Source organism: Acanthochromis polyacanthus, chromosome 21 (genome assembly GCF_021347895.1).
Source record: "Acanthochromis polyacanthus isolate Apoly-LR-REF ecotype Palm Island chromosome 21, KAUST_Apoly_ChrSc, whole genome shotgun sequence".
NCBI lineage: Eukaryota > Metazoa > Chordata > Actinopteri > Pomacentridae > Acanthochromis > Acanthochromis polyacanthus.
Window position 1 is genome coordinate 17,779,616 of NC_067133.1, and position 26,826 is coordinate 17,806,441.

At 39.7% G+C, this 26,826-nt stretch overlaps 3 protein-coding genes across 3 annotated transcripts; all 3 read right to left on the bottom strand.

The window, feature by feature from the left end:
* Positions 1–19: 19 nt before the first annotated feature.
* Positions 20–6,975, bottom strand: LOC127531662 (dynein axonemal assembly factor 8-like). Its single transcript, XM_051941435.1, has 12 exons — positions 6,799–6,975; positions 3,410–3,536; positions 3,191–3,292; positions 2,962–3,126; positions 2,557–2,859; positions 2,202–2,474; positions 2,000–2,094; positions 1,807–1,897; positions 1,304–1,518; positions 1,150–1,235; positions 992–1,055; positions 20–221 (listed from the first exon to the last, which is right to left on the bottom strand). The coding sequence occupies exons 3-12, from the start codon at positions 3,285–3,287 to the stop codon at positions 177–179; spliced, it is 1,434 nt and encodes a 477-aa protein (XP_051797395.1). The 5' UTR covers positions 3,288–3,292; positions 3,410–3,536; positions 6,799–6,975; the 3' UTR covers positions 20–176.
* A 628-nt stretch (positions 6,976–7,603) lies between these two features.
* LOC110951874 (dynein axonemal assembly factor 8) lies at positions 7,604–15,009 on the bottom strand. Its single transcript, XM_051941431.1, has 15 exons — positions 14,815–15,009; positions 14,588–14,692; positions 14,365–14,493; positions 14,154–14,273; positions 13,956–14,058; positions 12,297–12,423; positions 11,993–12,226; positions 11,299–11,541; positions 11,087–11,222; positions 10,835–11,014; positions 10,628–10,762; positions 10,347–10,538; positions 10,154–10,261; positions 8,905–9,043; positions 7,604–8,781 (listed from the first exon to the last, which is right to left on the bottom strand). The coding sequence occupies exons 1-15, from the start codon at positions 14,899–14,901 to the stop codon at positions 8,441–8,443; spliced, it is 2,379 nt and encodes a 792-aa protein (XP_051797391.1). The 5' UTR covers positions 14,902–15,009; the 3' UTR covers positions 7,604–8,440.
* Positions 15,010–16,519: 1,510 nt separating this feature from the next.
* Positions 16,520–19,044, bottom strand: igfals (insulin-like growth factor binding protein, acid labile subunit). Its single transcript, XM_022195142.2, has 2 exons — positions 18,885–19,044; positions 16,520–18,758 (listed from the first exon to the last, which is right to left on the bottom strand). The coding sequence occupies exon 2, from the start codon at positions 18,751–18,753 to the stop codon at positions 17,020–17,022; it is 1,734 nt and encodes a 577-aa protein (XP_022050834.2). The 5' UTR covers positions 18,754–18,758; positions 18,885–19,044; the 3' UTR covers positions 16,520–17,019.
* Positions 19,045–26,826: the final 7,782 nt, after the last annotated feature.

Here is a 26,826-nt window from a genome sequence, read left to right on the forward strand (position 1 = left end):
ACAGCGTTGTTTTGAGGGGGGCAAATATATATTTATTGCTTGACAGTGGCCTGAACAATGTCTAATACAAGTCTTTTCTATCAGTGACTATTTATTTTGGAGCAGATATATTACAAGAAGCTAGATGTTGCTTCATCTTTGGGAAATGCTTGGTACATGTGCACACATTTGAACATTTATGGCAAAGTAGCATCGAATAGGTAGAGCATCAACTGTTTGGCCTGGAGGAGGGAACAGCATAAAAAAAATGTATTGATACAGCTAATCCAAACAGAATTCAGGCAAACAGCTGTGGCTAGTTTATATCTTGTGTACAATCGCTGTCAAAAGTTGTGAGACAGGTTCTAATTTATTTGAATAAGAAAATGTCTCAAAACTTTTGACAGGGGGTGTATCTGTATGAACCCTTAGATGCACAAGTGATTGGACCCCTCACTCTTCCATAGTGGGTCAAAAAATACACGTATGAGAATCTTATTTTTGTCATCTCGGTGAAGAAGAATAATTTGTATTATTTGTGTGTATTATATTTTGGTTCATACAAGAATGATTTCATGTTTGAAATATGTTTATTTTTCACTTCATAACAGATTTTGAATATTTTGACAATTGAAAAAGAAGAATATTGCACAGAACAGCAATAGAAGAATGTCAACCTCCGTTTTGTTGACATTTTTCCACTCTTTTCCTCCAGCTGTTGCTGCTCTCATCCCTCCAAGTTTCTTCACTACATCACCTCTCGTATGATATCAGTGATATAGAGCTTGGGGCTAAATATTACAAATTCTTTAAAAGTATAAAAATTAATTTAAAAATGTAAATGGAATGACATCAAAAATGTGTTTTTTGAAGCATAGCTGGAATATGAGATGATAAACTTTCCATTACAAAGATTTGGCAAGAAAACTACATCACCGGGTCATTTTTGACCCTCTTATGCATCTAAGGGTTAAGAATAAATAATTCTATATACATGTCTATGTTCTTTTACCTCTTTTTCACTTTCTGGGTAGATCATCATCACTTTTTTTAGGTCTGACCTCTCCTTGCAAATGCTGTAGTGACAATGAATGGCAAACAAAAAAGAGAAAAGTTATTGGCATGCAAAAACATACATGCATGCTACATTTGTCTTGTCTTTTTCTGTACCTTTCAACAATCAGGCGTAACCCAGCGACAATCTTTTCCCCTTGAAGAGCCATGATGAGACAAGGGGCTGTGGAAAAATGCTCCATCTGTGGAGGAGAGAATCAGCTGATTGCACTGTCTTCTTGCTCTAAGGCAACAAAACTACACTCCTCACCTTCTCTCTTCCACTAGATGACATTGCCAGTGTCTCTGCGATGCGTTTCCTCTGCTCCTGGTCCAGTTTGCTCATTCTCCCCGCCACCAGATGGCAGCCTGCCCTTAGCAGCTGCTCCACCATGTCCAGCTGGGGGTGCACTGGGCTGTGTTGTGGCGCATTCAAGGGTATGAGCAGACAGGTTGTCTGCCAGAGGGATCCGTGTCTCAGGGACGCTGGTACCCAATAAACAAGCAAAACAGGACATTTGTTTTGTGTACAGTTTACAAAGGTCGCCTGGAACCGAGTTGCATTTCAACATCTTTCAGTAGATTTCTTGCCAAAACCTAATAAATGATTAAATAATGTTCAAAGCAAACATGTTGCTTGAACAAAATACTTAACCGTGCGACGCTAAGATTCCTATAATCACGAGTCGCTGCTCCCAGCTTTACACAAAAATGATCAGCGCAGAGAATACCTGCTTGTGAAAATTAAACAAAAAAGAAAAAAAAAATCCACACCTCCAGACAGACTTTCCTGGGCTGCATGGGTCAGCATGCATCTCTGTTCTCGCTCCATGGAGGCTGAAGCGTCTGAACACAAGCTGAGTATCTGGGAAAAAAAAGAAAAGAAACTCTTTTATCAAATTACAAACCAAGTTCCCAAAATAGCGCAACTTTGAAGTGTTGTCAGCCCTGTGTCTGACATGCATACCTGCTCCTGTCTCATGGTGCTGGTCTCAGTGCAGCCGAGCCCCTCTGGGAAAAGACTCTTCACATCCTTGAGTGCTTCTTGATACGATCTCGATCCTGTAAGAGCGGATGGCATTTTTAACAGCATGCAGCTCTCCTGATCCTGAATATGCACCAGCATGTAGTTCGGGACGCTGGTGACAGATGCTATAAGTAGGTCGCACCATAGCAGGTCATCCACATGGATGAGTCTTCCTGGCGCAGCACGTCCAGCAGCCTTTTCACAGCGTTTGCCCCTTGAAGGCAAAGAGCCACTGAAGGGCCAGAGCGCAGGTGCTGCACCTTTTCTGAAGGCGGTAGAGGAGTAGCATGACTTTTGTCTGGGTTCACTACGCGCAGGCCCACCAACATGAGGCCGCTCTGCTGGAGGATCTGAGCCAGGGTGTGATTCCAGACTCTTGGCTTGAAGACGCCCACGGTGAGCAGCATCTGTGGATCTAAGCCTAAAGTTAGCTTCTCTAATGCAACTGTATTTCACTAGCATCCACCAAGAGAAGAGAAGACGATAAACAAACTTACCAGGAATCATTTCATGCTTGAAGAAGAAGAGGGAGGCTTGTCTGAGGGCCACTTCAGGTGTAGGTGACATCAGGACGCTGAGGCTGGTAGAGCAGTCGTGTGGAAGCAGCTTCCTCAGCGAAGCAAAAGCATCAAACCTTCTGAGAGCGCACACGAGAGCAGGATATGATATCAGAGTGTCCACGCTGTCGTGGCAGAGCGCCTGTCCCACCTCATAAGGACTCAGCTCCTGGGCCTGAAGTCGAGTCAACACAGGAAGCCACTTCAGGCCCAGCAGCTCAAATCCAGCATGCTGGTCATCACCTGGAATTAAAAAGGCGTTTACTAATTGGCTCATTCATGAAACTCTGAAGCATTTGTCTTTTATGCTACTTTAAATTCTAAAACCCAGGAAACTTCACCCACCTTTCGACTCTTCTATCAGCACTCTGTGTAGGAGGCTCAGGCCTTGACTCATGTCCTGCCCACACAGGGTCAATATCACCACCTGCTCCATGTCAGAACTGCACAAACACTTTTGATGGGATAGAATCACACTGGAGGGATCTGGCACTGCCCACATGCACCTAACTGAAAAGAAAACTGATGTAAAACACGCAGAGAGCCGCAGATAGAGAAGTAGTCCTGTGCTTACCTAAGATGTGCAACAGGTTACTGCTGTAGGGGACAGGGTGGAAACACAAGCTGGAGTGGAGACAGCTCAGCAGATGTTCAGCTTTAAACCCTCTCATTAGGCCTGAACCAGTCGGAAAAGGTCATTTTAAGTGGAAAAAAAGCACGGGTTTAATGATTACACATATTATTCATAGAGATTAATTATGCTTTAGCTATAATTTAAGACTGATTGTGAGACCTGATGGCAGACCAACACTGTGGTGCAATGCATTTTCTTTCCTCAGCAGTAGAACCAGACAGTGAGAGGTCAGCTGAAGCTCCTGCTGATCCAAAGCTGTAGTAGTTGGACTGCAGAACACACTTGCCTAAGAAAATATATATAGAAAGGCTGTTAGACTATAATGAAGAGTAAAAAGGTAAAAGGAAAACTGGCCCAAGGTTAGAAAAAGGCAATGATAATTTACCACCTGAATGCATTTTCTGTAAAAACACCACTGTTCAAAAGTTTGGGGTCACTTAGAAATGTCAATATTTTTGAAAGAAAAGCAGCTTTATCAATGAATCAGAAATGCATTGTAGACATTGCTAACGTGGTAAATTACTATTCTAGCTGGAAACGGCTGATTTTAATAGAATATCTACATAGAGGTACAAAAGAACATTTCCAGCAACCGTCACTCCTGTGTTCTAATGCTACATTGTGTTAGCTAATCAAGTTGAAAGGCTAATTGATGATTAGAAAACCCCTGTGACCTGTCCAGGGTGTCCCCTGCCTTCACCCGAGTCAGCTGGGATAGGCTCCAGCACCCCCCGCGACCCAAGTGAGGATAAAGCGGCATATAGAGAATGAATGGATGGCTGGAAAACCCCTGTGCAATTACATTTGCACATAAATAAAAGTGAGAGCTTTCATGAAATTGTCTGGGTGACCCCAAACTTTTGAACGGGAGTGTATGTATTAAGATCATGATACACACGTGGACAAAATTGTTGGTACCCCTCAGTTAAAGAAGGAAAAACCCACAATTCTCACTGAAATCACTTGAAACTCACAAAAGTAACAATAAATAAAAATGTATTGAAAATTAAATAATCAAAAACAGCCATTACTTTTGAATTGTTGATTAACATAATTATTTAAAAAAACAAACTAATGAAACAGGCCTGGACAAAAATGATGGTACCTCTATAAAAGATTGAAAACTATTTGACCAGAGTGACATGATTAACTCAGGTGTGTCATTTAATTGACATCACAGGTGTTTCCAAACTCATAATCAGTCAGTCTGCCTATTTAAAGGGAGACAAGTAGTCACCCTGCTGTTTGGTGAAAAGGTGTGTACCACACTGAACATGGACAACAGAAAGCGAAGGAGAGAATTGTCCCAGGACATCCGAAAAAAAATGATAGACAAACATCTTAAAGGTAAAGGCTATAAGACCATCTCTAAACAGCTTGAAGTTCCTGTGACAACAGTGGCTCATATTATTCAGAAGTTCAAGACCCACGGGACAGTAGCCAACCTCCCTGGACGTGGCCGCAAGAGGAAAATTGATGACAAATTGAAGAGACGGATCGTTGGAATTGTATCCAAAGAGCCCAGAGCAACCTCCAAAGAAATTAAAGGTGAACTCCAAGGCCAAGGTACATCAGTGTCAGATCGCACCATTCGTCGTTGTTTGAGCCAAAGTGGACTTCATGGGAGACGACCAAGGAGGACACCACTGCTGAAAAAAACTCATAAAAAAGCCAGACTGGAATTTGCAAAAATGCATGTTGACAAGCCACAAAGCTTCTGGGAGAATGTCCTTTGGACAGATGAGACCAAACTGGAGCTTTTTGGTAAGGCACATCAACTCTATGTTCATAGACTCAAAAAGCAAGCATACGAAGAAAAGAACACTGTCCCTACGGTGAAACATGGAGGAGGCTCAGTAATGTTTTGGGGCTGCTTTGCTGCATCTGGCACAGGGTGTCTTGAAAGTGTGCAAGGTACGATGAAATCTGAAGACTATCAAGGCATTCTGGAGAGAAATGTGCTGCCAAGTGTCAGAAAGCTTGGTCTCAGTCGCAGGTCATGGGTCTTCCAACAGGACAACGATCCAAAACACACAGCCAAAAACACCCAAGAATGGCTGAGAGAAAAGCGTTGGACTATTCTAAAGTGGCCTTCTATGAGCCCATATCTGAATCCCATTGAACATATGTGGAAGGAGCTGAAACATGCCATTTGGAGAAGACACCCATCAAACCTGAGACAACTGGAGCTGTTTGCTCATGAGGAGTGGGCCAAAATACCTGTTGACAGCTGCAGAACGCTCATTGACAAATACAGAAATCGTTTAATTGCAGTGATTGCCTCAAAAGGTTGTGCAACAAAATATTAAGTTATGGGTACCATCATTTTTGTCCAGCCCTATTTCATTAGTTTGTTTTTTTAAATAATTATGTTAATCAACAATTCAAAAGTGATGGCTGATTTTGATTATTTAATTTTCAATAATTTTTTATTTATTGTTACTTTTGTGAGTTTCAAGTGATTTCAGTGAGAATTGTGGGTTTTTCCTTCTTTAACTGAGGGGTACCAACAATTTTGTCCACGTGTGTATGATATACTGTAATTCTCAATTCTCAAACTTTGATCTGCACTCCTATTTGTCCAAACAGAAACAAAACTTATTCTATAACATATGTTCTTAATATATATTAACAAAAAATATGAACTTCGAGATTTTGGTTCATTCCATCTCAAATCATCTTATTTTTAAAACAAATTCTCCTTGTCCATCTCTGATTTACCTCGAATTTGTACAGCATAAAATATGGATATTTAGAAAAAATATTGGCTTTAACTTGTTTCATCAAATACTTTCTGAGACTCATTTTTAAATTTTGCCTGTTAACCCACTTAGAGCATGTTTTTCAAATACTGAAGTTTAAGGTTCTTATTTGATGACAATATCGACAAAATCTCAGGAACTACTAAAGATAAATACCTGGAACATTTTACTGTTATTTCTCAACATGTATTTGATTCAGTATCTGCAATAGTATAAGTTTCTGATTTTAAAAAAAAAAAAGAGATTGTCTGAACCATGTGTAGCTGCACATTGCAATATCACAAAACAAAATTCGTAGAATTCTTTTGAATATAAAACACTTGATCATAAATAAACTTTGTAAACAGTCTTTTTTTTTCTAAATGATTCCGGATTATGCAGGTATGATAAGTTGTACCACAAAACACAAATATTGGTACATAACCTCATCCAAGTAGAACATAGTCCGGCAGTTCAGCCACAATCAGAGACTATTTGTTCTACCTGTTAAATACTGCAGGTTCTGAATCAATAGCACGTTGAGAAATAACACAGAGAATTTTAGGCTGTTGTTTTTAGTAGTTTCTAGCCTTAAATTTCACTGTGACTTGAAGCTCATCGAGAGAATGCGAAGAGCGTGCAAAGCAGTAATCAAAGCTAAAGGTGGCTATTTTGAAGAATCTAAAATAGAGAACACGCTTTGACTAATCAGAGATGGTCAAGCAGAAGGCCCCTGGTGATTTCAGGTGGAATAACTATTTCTTAAAAATGACACACTGCCCTCTAACTGAGTGTCTTTAACTCTACCTGGAGGTTGCTGAGTCCCAGAATAGCAGCTTCATTGTTTTGCAGCTGCAGCCTCTGCAGGCCCCTCAGACTGAAGCCTCTGCGTTCACATCCAGCCAACACTTGGCCGTAGCAACGTGGAGGCACAAAAGGTGACACCACGAGGAGCAAATCCGCTGTCCGGGAAGGGAAGGGAAGGATTAGTAGCTCCTCTCAAGTGAAAATCTTTTCTGCTTGCTGCAAACAAGCAGTTTCCCTCAGGATGGTAAAGCTGAGAATTAACTGTGGACACCAGCCAGTTTCCCCCCTGACTTACTGTACCTTTAGTCGTAGCGCACAGAAAAGAAGGTGGTCTACTCAGATTGGACGGGATGCCTTCAAATCTGTCATCCAAAGGTACAACACTACAAAGAAACCAGACAGTGACAAAGACAAAAAAAACCAAAACAAAACCCAGTAGTAGTGTAATGATGGGAAGTATTCTGTGGTATGTGCTGCTTTTCTTGGCTTTAAGGGATTTCAGTTGATGATGTCCTGCTGAAATTAGCTAACATCTTATTTTAAAGTGAAATTAAAGTGGAAAAAATAATAATTTCAGTTGCTTGGACAGATGTGTGCAAACATCAGTTTTTCTCATCTGATTAAATTATGGTTTATTTTAGTTTTGCTTTGATTTTCTCTTACTCTTGGAATTGAAAAATATGTAAATACAACCACTGCAAAAGTGAGTCTATGTTGAAAAGTTAATGCTCTGTTATTATTTTATGGACTTCAAAAACATTTTTAAAAAATGTTATTGTGGCATGTGCACAAATTTGGGCTTGTAAAATCTCACCGCTTCAGGTTGTCATAAGACATTAAATGACTCTCTAGAACTAGTAGCACAAGTTCAATAATCATCATTACTTATCGTCTACTGATGGCAGTTTCTTGATAAATTCTCAGACTACTCTTAGTCTTCCAGTATTCTTGTCAATCAACTGAGGACCAACCAGTAAAGCTGAGTCATTCCTACAAAGCAGGTCAAGGACAAAAAAGTGAATTAAAGTGCTTCCACTTGGCGTTGTCCACTGCTGTAATGTCCCAGGAGTGTTGGTGCACCATTCACTGTGCTGCATTCAGGCACTAACAGGGCCAGAGTGGAAGTGTTGTTAGCAGAACACATTAGGCTATGACTTCAATACACAGGCTAACACTGGGAGTCTGTAAAGCAACATTTGGACGTGCAAGAGTAGCTTTGGAAACAAGTAATGTGAACAAATGAGGTCAAAACTGAGCTATTTTGCAACACCAGAGGCCGAATTGGGGGAAAAAAAACCTAATAAATAAACAAGCAGCATTTGATCAAGAGAGCGGGATCTTTTTGACGCTATTTGGCAATTTGGTGGGATGTGTAAGTTTGAAGTATTCCGATCTATATCTTATCATGTAACTTCTACCAATGTTCTTTCTCTTGATTAAAACGAGTTACCCCTGATTGACTTCTGAAAAATAAATGAATATAACAACAAGTCAGTCTTTTGAATGGCTCTTTTAAAGGAATGATCCCTTCAAGGAGCCGTAAATCAAATCTCTACTGCTAGCTAATCATGTTGAGGCCACCAACCTTCAGTTTGGGTAAATCCATCCCAGATTTGATCAAAAAGGTCTAATGATTTCTTTGTTATATTACTAAGTCTGGCCATTTCCATTGTCGTATTTTCACATCAAACCTGTTCACGTGCTGGTTGTGATTTTGTGCACCGTCTCTTTGAAGTCTTCCTGAAAACCACAAGCAGAGTTCGCGGTGAACTTGGGCGTCCAACTGAGGAGAGCGGATGAGTGGCGTTTCTTCATTTCTGATGTGCAGAGGCTTGACAGACGGTTTTTCTGACTGTTTTAGCAGCATAGGTTCTAAGGAATGAATGAAATCCTTCATCAAAGAGCGGGCATAAGGACCCCGAACTGCGAGGGCAAGGACAGGCTGGTTTGGCTCATCGGCTCTCTGGTTAACTGTTACACCGCCTGTGAAGAAATTAAGAGGAACATTTCTATCCAGCGGCAACACACATCCAGGCCGTGATGGATCCCTGACCAATGAGCCAAGTCGAGTAATTTTAAGAACAGATGGCATTTGTTACATCCTACCGTCGCTCAGGAGCGTCTGTGATGGATAAAGCAGCCGCAGACCACACACGTCGAGCCCTAATTCCAGCACCAGCTGGAGGGTGTAGTGAGTTATGAGAGGATCTTGAAAGAAACCACTGCAGCCCCGAACAACTGATACCTGGGATCAAAACCAAGAGGAATCAGTCAGTTGCTGCTTAGTTATTATGAGGAGATAGCTGTTTTAAAAAGGGCCTTAAAGCACTTGAAAAAATGCTCCTCTCAAAGCAAGAAAAAACAACTTATTCCAACGTTTAGTTTGAAATAAGTGAAAAAATCTGCCAATAGAACAAGTGACAAATGGCTTGTTACAATTTCTTGAAATAAGATATGATATTTAGAATCTCGATATCTTAAAATTAGCTGGGAAACTCATTTTAAGCTGTATTTTACCAGGACTGTCAAGCTTAGGTGTCTTAACCCTCTTGCTGTCTTCATTTATGGCACCACCCTTGTCTGAAAAAAATCCAAAAATTCAGCAAAAAAAAATCCCCAAATTTATAAAAATTTGCAAAACCTTCAGGAAGAAAATTCCTTAAATGTTTCCGTTAAAAGTTTAATTTTAAAAGAAATGCCCAAATTTGGCAAGAAATAAAAAATTTAAAAAATTAATCATAAATGAAAATTGTAAATATTTTCAAAAAATGAATAAAAATCTCAAAAAAAAATCTGCAAAATATCTAAAATGATTACATATATTACATACAAAATTGTAAATATTTTCAAAAAATGAATAAAAATCTCAAAAAAAAATCTGCAAAATATCTAAAATGATTACATATATAAGTAAAACTTCTAATAATTTCTTTAAGAACATTGGGGGAAAAAAATAAACCAAAATCCAGTGAAATTTGCTGGATTTTGGTTGATTTTTTTAACATTTCTTTTTTTTTTCCATCAAAAACTGTTCAAAAATTTCTCAAAAAATTTAGAAAATGTGGAAGTTTTCACTGTGAAAATTTGTATTTTTTTTTTTACATTTTCAAACTTTTAAACAGGTCAATTTGACCCACAGGACGACAGGAGGGTTAAGACAAGATAATTTCAAGATTGTTTGACTTAACAAGATATTTAAGATGCATTGTCTTCAAACAAGCCCCTCTGTCTTGCTGAAATGTCACTTGTTAAGTGGATTTATCTTAAACCAAGTGGGATGAGACATTTTGACTAAAAATAAGACACACAGACTTTATAATATTTTGAGTTTTTGCATTGAGGCCAACGTGCTCACTTCTATGTGCTGCTCCTGTGAGGTCTCTCTCCCTTTACAAATGTGATCCTGAGTTTCCACAGTCTGCCAGTAAAACCCTGGACTGAGACCAAATGTTCTGTCTATTACCTGAAATTAAAAGCCGGGGAAACAAAATACAGTGAGCAAAACTCATCGGAGCGCTTCAAAATACATGAAAGTTCACTCTCCCTACATTTTTGTTCGAGATGGTGGAGATAAAACTGCTCAAACAGGATGGAGGCAGGTGGATGTGTGAGGTGTAGGCCTGCTGGTCCAGCATGAATTCGAGCCGAGGTAGCCAGCTGGCGACTACGGTGAGGGAGGTTTTAGACAGGAACTTGCTGACGTGGCGACAGAAAGGTGCGTGGATGTCTACGTCCCGTTTCTAGGAAGCAATCAAAAATAAAATCTGCAAGCACATGAGAAATTTTGCTTTTTTTGTGTGCGTGTTTTGGTGGATTTTTCTCTCTTTACCCTTGGTATATAACAGCGACGGGCCACGGCTAAAACTTGCAAAGTTAGTCCATCTTCTGTCCACAGCTGCTGAAGTCCTGCAACCCAGAAAGGGATCTTTGCTTGGTCTTCATCCTGGCATTGATCTGGACCAGCCTGATTGAAAAAAAAAAAAACATCAATGGCCTCATATGGTGCACCATACATTAGGAGAGAGAGGCAACTAACCAAAGACAGAAGCCACGCCACTAAAGTGTTGTAGATGTGGGACTTGGTTGCAGATGGATGCTTCCTTTTTCCATGAGCGACTACCATACCAGGACTGGAGAGGCTGATAATGAGCAGCATGCAGCCTTTACTTTCAGTACCTGCTGGGAGCGAGCTGACCGACTCTAACTGAGACGCTTCCTGAAAAAAAACAAGTTAGAATGAGCGCAGGCAAATCCGCTGTGATATTATTTGTCACTCTGTGAGACTTACAACGTCAAAAAGAACATCAGTCTTCTCAGCAGCTGGCTGCTTCTGATGCACCGATTTGACCGGGCGATGTTTCTCCAGTAGTTTAAGAATTCCCTGCTTTTGCTTATGTTGAAATGTCTGCAGTCTGTGTTGATTGCTAACAAATACATTATCATGGTTCAAATGTTTCTTTTTTGTTAATAATTTGCAAATTGATACAGAGAAATTCATACCTCTGCTGCTTTGGTACTTTAATTAAACTTTGCTGATCAGTTTCCCTGTTTGATTTCCTGGAGCGCACAGATGGACATTGTTCATCTACCTTCTGCTTGTGTGGCTCATTGCTACATGTAGACTCCACAGATTGAGGCAGCTTGTCTTTCATTCCTTTTCCTTCTGGGTGTCTTGTGCATTGATCCCCAGTTCCGTTGATCTCCCTTATTTTTGGAGGCGACATGCTCTCGCCAGTCACTTCCCTGCGAGAAGAAAAATGACAAGAAGACCTGTGCAAACAAAATGAGCTGAACTGAAGTGTTATAAATGCGTCTAATCCATCCATCCATCCATCCATCCATCCATCCATCCATCATCTATACACTGCTTATTCCTCACTAGGGTCACAGGGGGAATGGAGTCTATCCCAGCGGACTTAGGGCGATGGCAGGGGACACCTATCAAAGGGCTACATATAAAGACAAACAACACACTCACACTCACACCTACAGACAACTTAGAATCACCAGTTAACCAGAGGATGTTTTTGGACTGTGGGAGGCAGCCAGAGAACGTGAAGAAAACCCACACATGCAAACTCCATGAAGAAAGATCCCAGGAAGTCCGGGACGCAAACCAGGGATCTTCTAGCTGCAAGGCAAAAGTGCTAACCACCAAGTCACTAAATATACGTCTAATGCAGGATATATTTACCTGCCCTTTGCTTGTGATCCAGTGTGTACTTTAAGGTTCTGCATCTTTGCAGGTTGTGATTCCTGGTGAGCTTTGCTTGCTGCCTGGGGCTCTAATGAAAGACGTGGGGATGTTCCCACTGGTTTTATGGAGGGATCAGGGCAACGCAAGTCCATATAAACAGTAGGATGCTTCCGGTGGCTTTTGAGCTGTGCTGACATCTTTTCTAGCCATTTGTCCCAGGTGCTATTTTGTCTGCAAGAAACATGTGATTGTTGTTATCTTACAATTTTGGTCCCAAATCTTGAACATGCCTGTGACCTACCTGATGCTGTCTGGATTTTTTACAGGGCCTGACACAGACTGTTTCAAGCAGAAAGCAGTGAGTCTTTCCATTATGTCCTCCTGAGAGCTGCTGTTGCCACCATTTATGAACGGACATCGGGTTGGAACTACAACACAAGGTAGCAATTTTTTTGTGTAAACTCTCAATTTTCTGTTTATATATTGTTTATTGATCCTTATGGCTACAGTAAAATGCTGTTATGTGTACTGGAGAGCAACCAATAGTGTGTTTTTACTGACTTTAAGGGTTAAAAAATTTGATATTAATATCTGCTGATACTCTTTATACACATGTTAGAGTCATCTTCAAACGGAGAAATAATGCGATAATTGTTTATTTGCTTTCTTGAAATTTATATCAACAACTAGCTAGCAGCCTAATGTAAAAACGCCATTTTACTCCACACACTGCTGTGATGTACTCTGCTGCATGTGCTGCAGAAAATATTAGAAACAATGGAGTCTCACCCATTCTAAAAAAATAAAAATAAACGACAGGGTCACCCAGGCAATTTCATGTTTTCAGTGAAAACTCACACTTTTATTTCTGTGCTAATATAATTGCACAAGGGTTTTCTAATCATCAATTAGCCTTTCAACACCATTAACTAACACAGTGTAGATCTCAAGTGGGCTGGACCAGTAAAATCCTAACATAATAACTGATAAAAAGGACAACTCCAAATTTTTCCCTTTGTTTTAGTTCAAGAAAGTACATTCTGACAATGTTTACATTTAATGAACTATCTTTTGACAAAATGTGAACAACCTGAAATTTCTTAAGACAAATAAGTGAAATTTCAAAAATATAACATTCAATTTGTCATTTGTGTATCACAACTTATAATTTACAGTGTCTCCAAAGGCACAAAACATTCGGTCGCAGGTGTCTGGAACTGAATAAAGTAGTATTTTACAACTTGTCAGGATCTAGAAATTATTTTTAATTCCCATTCATTTCTACATCTGTGTTGTATTCCTGACACACCACACAAACTAAAGTGGGAATTATGAAAGAAGAAGGCTAAGTTATCCTCCTGCAACATCTGTGTTGTATTCCTGACACACCACACAAACTAAAGTGGGAATTATGAAAGAAGAAGGCTAAGTTATCCTCCTGCTTTTACACATAAAAAAATGCATAAAAGCTGTGGCAGTGCATCAACAAAAGGGTTAAACCGAACCAAATTCTGTTGTACTGAAGCTCATGACTCACATTATGTTGCACAATGTTCAATGTCTTTAAATGTTTTCACAGGAAGTATTCATTTTCACGTCTGTAATTTTTACACTACAAAGTCATCCCATGGGCCGGATTGGACCCTCTGGTGGGCCGCTGTTGGCCCGCGGGCCGTATGTTTGACACCCCTGGTCTAGACTGTATTTCTGATAAATTTAATGTTGTCTTCATTGGGGGGAAAAAAAGCTGCTTTTCTTTCAAAAATAAGGACATTAAAGTGACCCCAAACTTTTGAATGGTAGTGTATATAACTGTGAATTGCTCCACGCATGCACTATGTTCCGTTAAAAAAAGAAGAAGCAAATATTCAAATTGGTGCATACCAGATGCCAATTTATCTTTGATAGGCCAAAGTTAGAAGATGTTAACAGCCAACCGGTGTATCAAACATTTACTTACCTGCATGTCTTTTCACAGGTTCCACTGAGGCACATTCTTGCAGAGACACTCTGGACCCTTTTAAATTTTGGAGGACAGCATCCAAATCCCACTGGTCAAGCTTCTGAACAAATGAGTGCATAACAAAAAAACAGAATAAAATATTTAACTGGATCATCTATAACTGTTTGAGATTATGTATCCTTTTTCCAAACTTACCGCAAATGAGAGAACAGGTAAACCCTTTTTGGAATGGGTGTTGCCTACGTTTGGTTTAAAAGAGGCATCCGGCTTGCTTTTGTTATTCAACACCACGAAACTGGTCGCACAAGTGCCTGCCTTTAATGGTGAAAGGAGAATTGTTGTGTAAGTGGCTCTCTATAGGGCTTTACTGTCACCAGGACAGAGGCTGCAGATCGATATAACCCACCTCATCATCAGCATCAGAGGGTCCTGTACTCTGCTGGGCTGCAGAGCTGTTTTCTACATTTCCATTATCAGTATCATCATCTAACTGTCTGTGAATCTCTTCTGGTGACTTCTGTGCTTTTAGAAGCTCCTGCGTGTTAAACACATCAATATCAGTGAGTCTCAGTTATGTTTGTTTGGGGATCACAACTTTTCTAACACTTAAGAAGCTATAATTCATTAACCTTTAGTTCAGCATCATCTACTGAAAAATCATCAAAGTCTTCAGGGACCTTCAGGGAAAGACCAGCTGGTCTCTGATATACTGTGACTACCTCGTCTTTCTGGCACTGCAACATTAAGATGACACATTATCTGGTGTTATTTTGAAAAAGAAATTGTGCAACTTTTCAACGTATTGTCGTCAGTTAGCATATTGACAGATTGCAGGAAGAAAGAAAACACATCTTACTGTTGAAAAATCAAAGTCGATTGTCGGTAAATATGGCTTAACTTTCTCTTGAATTGAATTCCAACATGAAGAAGGATTTGAATCCATTTCAAAGGCATCTACAAGCAAGATAAATTAGTTTTACCGGTAACTTTACCGGCCGCACTTAAGGGCTTGACGCTTCTTGGTTACCTCGGCAACGAGAAACTTCAGTTGACCTGTGCTTCGTAAACGGAGATGCGTTCAGGGGCCCCCGGAAATATCGCGACACTTGCTCATATGGTAGAGAATAGAATAGAATAGAATAGAATAGAATAGAATAGCCACTTTACTGTATACAATATGTGTGTAAGTATCACAATATATACAATATATACAATGTAATTTTTTCAGTAATATGAATTTAAAAACAACGTATCAGTGGTTTGAACAGTGTAGCAACAATTTGGCAATTATTGCCTTGTGCAAAAGGTTATGGTCATGTTATCAGGTGTTCAGCTTGGGGAATTAAACTATTACAGAACTTGGCTGTTCTGCTTCTGATGCAGCAGAACCTCTTCCCAGAGAGGAGCAGGGAGAACAGTCCACGATGGAGGTGTGTGGAGTCTCTGATAATGTTAACAACATTTGTGCACATCATCCAGGATGAGCAGTCCTGATGATATTTTCTGTTCCCTCACCACCCTCTGCAGTGACTTCCTGTCTGAGGCCCTGGAGCTGCCAAACCAGATGGATTGTTTAACTTTCTTAAAGATTTAAGTTTGAACATATATTTTTCAAGACAATTTCCCAATATTTCAAGAGACAAACATGTCTCTCTGGTCACAATTCAGTTAATTAAATAATTATCTAAAGCCTTAAAACGTTTTCTCCTCTTAGGTTTCTAAAATCCTGAATCAGCTTTACAACATTCACCTTTTTTCCATTTTAAAGCAAAGGTTTGTGCCATGATTTAGATCTAATAATAATATTATTATTATTACTGTTGTGGTTGTTGTTATTTTAGTTACAATAATTTTATTTTATTTTAACCAATTTTAGGATATTTTACTGCTGACATTAGGGATCCTATCCTAAGCCCTCTAAATTACTCTGCCTTTCATCCTAATTGACCTGGAACAGGCTCCACTCCCCGTGCGACCCTCCACAGGATGAAATGGTGTATTAAATGGATGGTTGAAAGGATATTTCATATATTAACTGTGTGCCCTTTTATGTATAGATTTGTCTCTCATCCACTCTTGTTTGTTTCAGGAGGCCATCTTGGCCCTGAGGGCATGACTCCTGTATGCTTACGTATGGATTATTGCAATAAATTACTCCACTACCATTTGTCCCTAAATGAACCTGAATTAGACATTAAAAACTATCACACTGTAAGGTATTTTAACCCGGCTATGACAAAAATCGGAAAGGACAAGCAAAATGAATATTTACTAACCCAAAAAAAGAAGAACACTGAGTGTGTTAACGAGTGGTTTAACTGTGGAAGCATGTGGTGAGAGTAAGATGGTGCAACTAAACCAAATGAAGCCACAAAGTACCTGTAGTCACAAGCAGACAAGCAGACCACACCAAAGGTCGGCCTTTTGGAGTCTGGAGAACACTGGGCCCACTCCACACCTAAACACAAACTACAGAATGTTGAAATACCACAATACTCCCACAGGCAAGGCCTTTAAATAAAACACAAATATTAAAGAAGGAAAAAAAATGTCCAAATGCATCACATTTCAGTCTGTTTTTATTAAACATCTCCAGCAGACTCTTCTACATGTCAAGCAGCTCCACCAAAGACGTAAAAATCAGATCTTTACAGTTCATCAGACTTCCTAATATCACCATAAGCTAAATTGTCACAAAGTATTTGTTGTGGATTTGTTCTGTTGAATTTTATTTTGTTCCTTACAACTTGCCAGCTCTCATTACCTTCTCCCATAGTATTCACATTTAAGAAAACTCCATAGAGCTGAAGCAGAGAAATATGAGTTGGTTGTTCTCTCTGCATATTCCCAGATATTTACATTTTCTGTAAAGCATTCATAGGTCAACAATATATCTGTTAATAATTGATGTAAAATAACCTGAAACATGTCTATATTATGATTTTAACGTTGAAATCAAACTGACTGAATTTATACAGTTGAAAATATAATATACAGTAGGCTGCACTTTTTTTTAGTTTCTGAATTGTGTACCAAACAGTACCCCACACTTTGTGTCTGTTTAGCAGCTTTGGAATACTTCGCTATCCACGTCCCGCAGGTCTTGACCAGCTAAACGCGGTGGGCTGGTGCATGTGATGTTGTTGTATATGGTGATAGTCGTGTCGGGTTCTTCACCCTCTGCGTGGGTTTCCACTCGTCGAGGTATCACCAGTGGGTTCGTCAAGCTGTAGTTTCTGAGCGGGAGGATGCTGCAGTCACATCTCCACCTGTTTCCAGACAGCAAAAGTTTTTCTATACTGTCAGAGAAATCAGGGATCAGATTGGTCATGGCGTTAGCACGGAGGTCCAGATAGCGCAGCCTTGGAAGCAGCTGCTTTGTGCCATTCTGCAAAAACTGTCGGCAGTCGTTGTTGGACAACAGCAAGTACTCCAAATTCTTGAGACCAGAGAATGTGTTGGTCGTGAGAACCTCCAGTTTGTTGAAACTCAAGTCCAGTCCCAGCAGGCCTACCTGGTCTGCAAAGCTTTGGTATTCCACCACAGAGATATTGTTGTGTTGCAAGAAAAGCCTCCGCAAACCAGAGAGTCCAGTAAAAGCTTGGGCTGTGATCCTTGTTAGGCAACCTCTGTCCAAATGCAGGCTGTGCAGCTTGGACAGACCTTTGAACACTTTGTCCGGCAGACTGTGGAAGCAGCTTCCAGACAGGTTGATGACAGCTACATGAGAGAGGCCCGTGAAGCTGCCCACTTGTGCCTCCTGCACTTGATTGTGTTCCAGCTCGAGGACCTCCAGATGACCGAGCCCTTCGAAGATTCTGTCCCCCAGAGCTTGAATCTTGTTGTGACTGAGTCGCAGTTCTTCCAAGTATTGAAGATCACGGAAAGTCCGGGGTCGAATTCCAGTGATGGAGTTGTTGGAAAGACGCAGTACATGAAGACTGAGCAAACCCAAGAACGTGTCCTCATGCAGAGAAGTCAGCTTGTTGTTCGTCAGATCCAGCCATCTGAGTGACTTCATGCCTACAAAAGCTCTTGGTACCACTGTCACAATCTGATTCTGGGCCAAATAAAGCTTTTGCAGCTTTGTGAGCTTAACAAACACGTTAGCTTTGATGTTCTTGAGGGAATTTCCAGTCAGATCCAACTCTTTAAGCTCGACAAGATTTTGGAAGAGCTGTGGCTGCAAGTAGGCAAGTCTGTTCCCGGCGAGGATGAGCTCTCGTAGACCTTGCAGGTCATGGAAAGCCATTTCCGGCAAGACTGTTAGCGAGTTCCACCCGAGGTTCAGAAGCCACATATGGGAGAGTCCTGCAAACAGTCTTTCTTCAATGCGGCTGAGCTGGTTGTTATGCAGACTAAGTGAGGCAAGGTTAGGTGTATTCTGGAAGATTGCACCTGGTAACCCCCGGAGATGATTTCGCTCAAGATGGATGTGCGCGAGTGACCGAAGGCCTTTGAAAGCCTGAGCATCGATGGTCATGAGTTGGCCGCTTTGCAGGTTCAAAAAATCCAGATTACTAAGATCCCTAAAGGATACTGCGGGGAGGGAGGTGAAAAGGTTGCCATCCAGCCAGAGGGAATGGGTGGATGTCGGCATGTCCGTGGGCACTTGTGTGAAGTTACGAGCACTGCAGTACATGTTGAGTTCCGAGCTGTAGTCATCGTGCAGACAGGTGCACCCTTTAGAACAGGGAATGGGTTCTTCTGTCGCCTTGTCTCCTGCTGTGTCCGGGTCTGGTAACACCAGTGATGTCCCCAGTACCCACACAACCAACAGCACAAAGGTCTGCATACCAGCTGTGTGTAAAATATAAAAATAAAAACACAAATACTCTGTAAATTCCTTTAGAATGTCTCCATGTTTTTAAATTTTAAATTACATTTTCAAATTGTATTCTTAAATGACTAAATCAGACTGCTTACCTTCTCAGAGGTCTCAATTTAAGGTGGAGAGGCTGTGGAATACTGAATGACTGACCCTTGTGCAATTGTTTGTATACTGAATGGAATCTCTGCCAAGCCCCCAAGCCGTTTTTTTAAAGTCATCCTCTGAATGTTTACTATTAACCCATTCATGTCCGTTAGACTTGTCTGTAAAGTAGGACAGTTTCATGTGCTGAACCTTTTTGTCAGTTATGTTTCCTTGGCTGCCTGTCCCCAGTGTGAGTGTCTCATTCTGTACCACAATCTGATGTCTTTGATGATTGCAGTTTTACAAAGTCTGCAAAATGAGATGTATTTTGTGAAGGAAAAAATATTCTCTTTCCTTCTGCTAAGGAATTTCCTTGCAGTTGTTAGCTGAAGACATCATACCGGTTGCAACTGTCAGCTGCAGTCACCTTAAATCTTCCCATAGACCCTATGAGCCACCTCAAATGATCCTACAGGTTATCACCTTTGAACCCTGTTCCTATTTACTTCTCCTATTTACTAAGGCTGCGAGCTTGTTCAGGCCTGCTCTCCTGCTAATATGTACATGAGAAAGACAACTGCTGCAGGAAGAAGTTATGTCAGGACTGCCTGACCTGGTCAAGATTAGATATTTAGTCTGACGTGCCTGAGCAGATAAGTTGTCCCCATGTTAAGTTGTAATCTAAATCTGACATTCCTCCCAATCCATTTTATACCCGACGGTTGAAGAGAATCCTCAGAATTGGTGCTGGCAATGCTCACATGACTGTGCTGCTTTGTTGTATCGCTTCTCCTGAATTCAGTAAAACCTTATTCTCAACCTAAGCCATCCTCTCTCGACATCGATGAAATTCCACAACATATTTAAAATTTCTCAATAAGGTCTTAACTGTACTGAACGGAAATTCCAAGTGAAGTATTCTATGTACCTATACATCAGCTACTCATAACTTTTCTCCCTTTTACTGTATTACCAGCCTAAAAAAAGGCTTCAACATTTAGTGGCCTTGGTGTTTACTAAAGCCAGGGTCCTGCCACTGAGTGCATTTACTGTAGATTTTAACTGATATACAGTGGCAAAGAGATAAGATGAACCCAGTGCACTTGACCCTTGACTGAATTTACTTGTCTTGTACTTAGGTTTAAATGAACAAAAAAATGTCACAAAAGGTGATATGATGCAAAATTCCACCTCTTTACCCAAATCTTGGTAGTGTATACCTTATATCAAATACTGATTTACCCATTGCTCTTGCCTTCATGGTATATTTGAATAAAATCAACTATACACACCCCTCTACACAACAGCTGCATTTAACAGTCGCTCCATAGCAGCTGTAATCTCAGTGCCATTCTGCTTCTTTCACTCAGTTCACATGGCAGGATGAGTTCAGTTTCAGAGGTCCGTTTCCTAATCGCATCTGTGATTATAATGACTAACTTTCTGTTTACTCTTTTTCTCGGTATCTCGGTTCTGCAGCCAACCATGAACTGGTCATGCTCGGAAGGACAACAAAATCTAGATAGTGCTGTGTGCCTGCACATAAATGTCATTGATTGCTTACCAACAATGCGTTCACAAAAACTACGAAGAAACATTATGTCAGTCATGTACTCTAGGTTTCTAATGTCAAATCAGATCTGATCCACTGCTGCTTTGAATAAACAAAAAAAATCTGATGAGTAGGGAACATGATGCACAGCACTTTCGTCAAATGCCTAAAATTACACTAGATTCACTTACCAATAATCTTGATTCATATTAGAGTGATGATTGTTATTTATAATCAAGGAATTTTCTGATTCAGATTGAGATGTGTGCCTGAATTTAGCTTTGATTCCATTTAACATATCTAAAATCGATATTTTAAATGCATAAACTTACTAAATTTGTGATTTTGTTTAATAATACATATTGTTTACACATATTTACGTGTTCCTTATATTTATTTACATTTCCCATAGCAATCATTTGCGTGAGAATCCATGATGTGTGTATTTTTCAATGACCTGTGAAATTTTTCATACTTAAACACGGTGTGTCCTCACTGAAACCTCGCTTAATATGCACATAATCCTGATGAAAGTTGGGAACAGTGCTAAGGAAGCTATAGAGGTACATTTTTATTCCTCTTGCCAGTAGAGAGCACTGCTGGTTTGTTGTCACATCTTCCTCCAACAGTTTGGTACATCCTACTTCTGTAAACGGATCCCCGAAGCTGCTAAACAAACCAGTTTTTAATGCTTCAAAGTGTATGAGCAGAAATGATAAGTGCGTGATTTTGAGCATACACCATGTAATGAGTGCATGTTAGTTAACACTATCTAGATGTTTTCTTTGAGGGCTGCACTACACAGCAACAGAAAATGAGTTTGGCTTCATTTTTTGTTGCATATAATGAATATTAACTCATTTTAAATACAGGGAAATAAACAGCTTTGCTGTTGTTTCAGTCCAAAAACAAAAAAGTCATGCCGAATGGCTACCATTGTGAGTTGGTTCATGATTGCTGCTCCCCCGACAAACACCTCTAATTGGCTCATTTTACCGGCACTCAAGCAAGACACAAAGGTTTCCAGCTTCTCGCCGGTCGCTGTGGGCTCCCTGAGTGGAGACGAGGAGTCCTAATAATGAGTGGCAGAGCCCGCTGCTGCTGCTGTGGCTGTAAATTTTCAACTGGGCTGCTTGCCCTCACTTCTGGAGGAATCATTTTCTCAAATAATTCCGTATAAATTTTGTGCTTCCTCAGCAACAGAGAACAGGCCTGAGAGGCACGATGTCAATCTAAATTGGACGGATGGATGCTGATCAGTGGAACTCGACCCTCCTTCACTCTGCTGCTCCACAAATAAATGTCAGTGAACTTCTTGACATGCACTGCTGAGGAAGCCCTTTACAAATATTTAGGATCCATTGAGACATAAACTATATGTAATGAGACCTCAGATTTATGTAGTTCCAGACCTGACAGGTTTAATGATCATCCATTAACATCACACTCTGAAATTAAACAAGTTTAGCATGCATTTAGTTTTTTTTTATGTTTTTCCTATTTTCTTTTCATTGCATATGTATGTTACATTAAAGTCAAATTTTTAAAACACAGAATGCAGATTTCAAAATAAAACAAGTACACACAATTATGTACAACTTTGACAACATACAGCAAAACCTATAGTATATATAGCCATTTTATCCATTTACTTAAAACAACATAATCATGTTGTGATGACAGGACCTGTGATTTTTGTCTGTCTGTAACTGCAATATTAAATAGCAAACTTGCAATACAAAAATTCCATGTTTATGTGGTGTGAATGGTTCCTTTGTGCAGATTAAAAGTTGTCATTCTTCCTAAAAAAAAAAAAAGCATGATTATTACTCAGATTTTTTTTTTTTTTTTTAGCTGAATAGGTTGTTATTCAAATATTTGCATTAAATTTCTGGTCAGCGCTGATTCACCTTTGAAACCATACAACTTTCCCTGTTGCCCTGTCAAACACAAAACACCCTGTGATAAACCAGCACTGAAAAAGATCCACTAAGGTATTACCTATTGTGCTTTATGTGAGGCAAAGACAGCCAAACACCACAGTAAAATCCCACATGAGGCTCAGATAAGTACATAAAAGGGAGCTGAATGCAGCAAAGTGAGCCTCAGGAAGAATTTGCTCCATAATGGAAAATGCCCAGCCGTAGAGCGACAGATTACCCCTCCTGTGATGGTGCAGCAGGCCCCTGGATATGCATAATGTTGGACCCTCCTGTTGGTCTCATCTGTTGCACATAACATAGCGGTGCATGGAAGACTGCCAAAGGAATTACTTGCACTTCTGTTGCTTTAAATGGGCCAGAGCATCTCACCAGGAAAAAGGAAGGTTGAAAGTTGGAGCTGTCTGTGCTACAAGCTCAGCAGAGACACTTTGCTGACCTAAATTGCTCTCTTTGTCTGGCTTTAAGTGAGAGCAATCCCAACATCTTTACTTTATACTGAAAGACAACAGCGTCAGTCAACACTGCCATCCTCTGGTAGATTGCTGGCCTGTTATCCCTTCACAGTAATTCAAACCTGAACAAAGAGAACCATGTTTTGTCTGAAAGAAACAGCTTTGGAACACGAGGTGGTAGCGGTTCAGAGCTGCTGTGAACCTTCGTGCCACCTCACCCTTTGACAGCCAGAGACCCCAACACCCCTGCAGGGGCTATTAATAACAGCTCACAGTTGACTTGCTGCTTTCTCGGAGGAGAGAGAACGTCTTGGCTTTGTCTCGACATCTGGAAGGTGCTGGAACTGAGCCACTGCTTGTTAATTGATAGTGATTGCTGTGACCGGAGCAAATCATTGCAGCTGATGACACAATTTAACGTTTTGATGGAAAAATTTGGATGTGTAAGTGATGCCGCTGCCAAAATGTTACTGGGTCCATATTAAGACATGATAACATGTGGTTAATACTTTTAAAAATACTTGCAGATTATACAGTATTCAGTTCCTGAACTCAGTCCCTGAATGTTATTTGCTCCTGTCACATTTTCCTCAGCGTGGGCTCATTTTCCACTGTAAAATATATGGAAACAGCACAACCACAGCTGGAGGAGAGGAAACTCAAACACGTTTTCTGCATACAGATTTGGACACACCTCCTCATTTAATGTTTTTATCTTTATTTTCATGACTATTTACATTGTAGATTCTCACTGAAGGCATCAAAACTATGAATGAACACATGGAATTATGTAGTAAACTAAAAAGCATGAAATAAATCAAAACATTTTTAATATTTTAGATTCTTCAAAATAGCCACCCTTTGCACGCTCTTGGCATTCTCTCCATGAGGCAGTCACCTGAAATGGTTTTCACTTCACAGGTGTGCCTTGTCAAAGTAAATTTGTGGAATTTCTTGCCTTCTTAATGGGGCTGGGACCATCAGTTGTGTTGTGCAGAAGTCAGGTTGGTACACAGTTGACAGCCCTATTTGACAACTGTTAGAATCCATATTATGGCAAGAACCAATCTGGTAAGGAAAGAGAAATCACAGTTCATCCTTACTTTAAGAATTGAAGGTCAGTCAGTCTGGAAAACTGCAAAAACTTTGAATGTATCTCCGAGTGCAGTCACAAAAACCATCAAGTGCTATGTCAAAGCTTGCTCACATGAGGACCACCCCAGGAAAGGAAGACCAAGAGTTTTCTCTCTGAAGGCATCAAAACTAATGAATGAACACATATGGAATTATGTAGTAAACAGAAGTGTGAAATAAGCCAAAAGATGGTTTATATTTTAGATTCTTCAAAATAGCCACCCTCTGAGGAATCTAAAACTCAGAGAGAGAGAGAGGGAAGCAGGAGGAGAGCGAGGAGAGAAGGAGAGAGGAAGGAAGAGAAACAGACAGGAAGAAGGTCAGGCAGGGACCCTGACAGAATATTTTTCCAATTTTGCCAGGAGTGGAAAAAAATGGTGCTATATAGATGTTTTACTATTTACAGTTTTAATTTACTGTCATATTTGTCTCATATCTGCTCTGTGTAAACACAGATTACAGTTTTGCCCGGTTTAGAAGAAAACTTGTTCTGTGTGACTGTAAGTTACAGCTGCTGCTGCTTCACTGTTTCTATAAAGGGTTTATTTCATCGCTCAAGATGAAATAAACCCTACTGGTTTCTTTCCATTTATTCGTGCAGAAAGCGATCCACAGATGAACTTACATCAGAACTAATGTTTGGTTTATTTCAGAAAATGAACCTGAACTAAGTGGAACTTCAGACAAACCTCAGAGTTTTAGCAAATTTTTAGTTAACCTTGAAGGATAAAGTCATTTTGATGAAATATCACAGTTTTAAGCCTAAATTTGGTTCATTTTCCTGATTAAACTGTACATCACACATGATTTGTTAAAGCACCTTCAGAAAGTTGAAACTCATGTGGTTGCCTCCTTAGTCCATGCTAAAGCTACATGTAGGTCTTTAGATGTGTAAATAAATTATATATAAATGCACTTATGATCAAATTTGTGACCGGAAAAGACTGGTCACTTTAACGTTGTGTCTCAGCCATTCTAGAACAGCTCATTTGCAGTGCATCCTTTAGAGATAAGCTGAACACTTTGGAGGAAAACATGTAGTTGTGATTTTTCTGACATACATTTCAATTGGATATCAATCTTTAAAGACAAGCTTCAGTTAAATATTCACTGTGTCATAGATTTCAAGTATAATTTAACATTGATACTTGACATGAGAATGGCATGAGTTAAAACCAATGATCCAGCAATCCTTAGATTTGTTGGGGTTAATGGATATTTTTGTTTGGTCATTTTAAAATGACTAAGGTTAATTTCCATAATCAACAGTGCTGTAGGGTCTAGACAAAATATTTATACTATTGTGATTAAGATCCATAATTTGTACTGTAGAGTGTCAGCCCATTATGTATTATACTCAGGTTAAGTTGCATTTTATATCCTTTCTTGGAGGGTTTTAGTTCCTAATATATAAATTACTCACATAAAATCACACCATACATAATATTTTTTCACTGGAAGGCAAATATTGTTGTCTTAAGCGTGCCGTCTTACAAATATCAACTTGACTATTTTATCTTGTTTATGTTGCATGTTTGGGATCTTAGTTGTTTATATTTGTTTTCATTATTCATCTAATTTGGCTTTTGAATTGTAGAAGATTTCATAATTTAGTTTTTATTATTATTAGGGCTGCCAAAATTAGCACGGTAACACAGATTTATCCATCATCATGATTAATCTGATTTAAGATTGTAAAACAATTAATGCATCTGCAGCAGAATGACTCAAAATCCCTGAAACATCTCTGGCAACCTTCGGGAAGATTGTCCAAGTAGACTTGCCGTCACGCATGCGCAAATGAGCAGTTGATCCGCCGGTAGTGGCAGAATCAAGCAACTGCACATGGAAGAGGTAAATAGTCGGGACTGAGTGTTTCATCCGCAGGCCGAGAGTTTTGCCGATTAAACGCCGATATATTCTTAATTTCTCATGAAACAGTAAATGCTGTTAAGTGTCAGAGTCGGGCAGAATGATGTTCTTGCGCCGTTTGTCTAAAACATGGAGCTCTGACTCCATTCAATCCTCAGTCCTCTTTGCTGTTTTCTCAGTAAGGTGCAGGAGTGAGCTCCAGCCAGGTGACATTACAGCAGTGGGCTGAGCCGACAGGTACGTTTATAACGACGTTGTGAAATTAACTTAAAATGATTAACATTACTGTCTAGCAATATCATGTCACTCTTACTTTTAATACTGCTGTAACAGCAACTCACTGTGTGTTGTTATGGAGGAACATTAGTGTCTAAGTATTTGTGACCATCATATATTTAAAATGCAACGCTGTCAAAGATGACATGTTTTAAATCTGAGCAAGGCGTCTCTGGGTTTTATTTCGGCTGATATGAGTCCTGACTTCATGGCAAAGAAGATAATGGAGTAGAGAGAATGTGATTTAATGTGTTAAAGGGCATCAGAGGGTTCTGCATAACTAGTTGGATTAGGTTCATTTTGTCGTCCATTACTATACAATAGCGTTGTTTATTTAAACCGACAATTCAGTAAAGAAAAGTTGTATTACCTTTGCTGAAATGTTTCGACAGCTTCTGCTGCAGCAAAGGTAATACAACTTTTTTTTACTCAATTATCAGTTTAAATAAGCAATGCATAGCTACTGTTTTACCAGTAACTTCACTCATTAGGTTGCTTACATACAGCACATATATATATATATATATATATATATATATATATATATATATATATATATGTATGTATATATATATATATATATATATATAACGTACCTCTAATTTGCAGCAACAAGAAGTACAAGACAAGATATATTTCATCACTGATTTATAGATTGACTATTTTTTTAAAGGTTGTATAATTTCCCAGAGATTTAATGCTTTGTTGCATGTTTTTGGACTTA

Excerpts from the sequence above, each read along its gene's own strand:
- igfals (XM_022195142.2), bottom strand. The coding sequence starts at position 18,753 with ATGCAGACCTTTGTGCTGTTGGTTGTGTGGGTACTGGGGACATCACTG.
- LOC127531662 (XM_051941435.1), bottom strand. The coding sequence starts at position 3,287 with ATGAGAGGGTTTAAAGCTGAACATCTGCTGAGCTGTCTCCACTCCAGC. Across the intron at positions 3,127-3,190 it reads TAACCTGTTGCACATCTTAG|TTAGGTGCATGTGGGCAGTG; the intron begins GTAAGCACAGGA and ends TTTTCTTTTCAG. Across the intron at positions 1,519-1,806 it reads CCAGGAAAGTCTGTCTGGAG|CGTCCCTGAGACACGGATCC; the intron begins GTGTGGATTTTT and ends ATTGGGTACCAG.
- LOC110951874 (XM_051941431.1), bottom strand. The coding sequence starts at position 14,901 with ATGGATTCAAATCCTTCTTCATGTTGGAATTCAATTCAAGAGAAAGTT. Across the intron at positions 14,059-14,153 it reads TACCTGTTCTCTCATTTGCG|AAGCTTGACCAGTGGGATTT; the intron begins GTAAGTTTGGAA and ends TCATTTGTTCAG. Across the intron at positions 10,539-10,627 it reads GTCGCTGTTATATACCAAGG|AAACGGGACGTAGACATCCA; the intron begins GTAAAGAGAGAA and ends ATTGCTTCCTAG.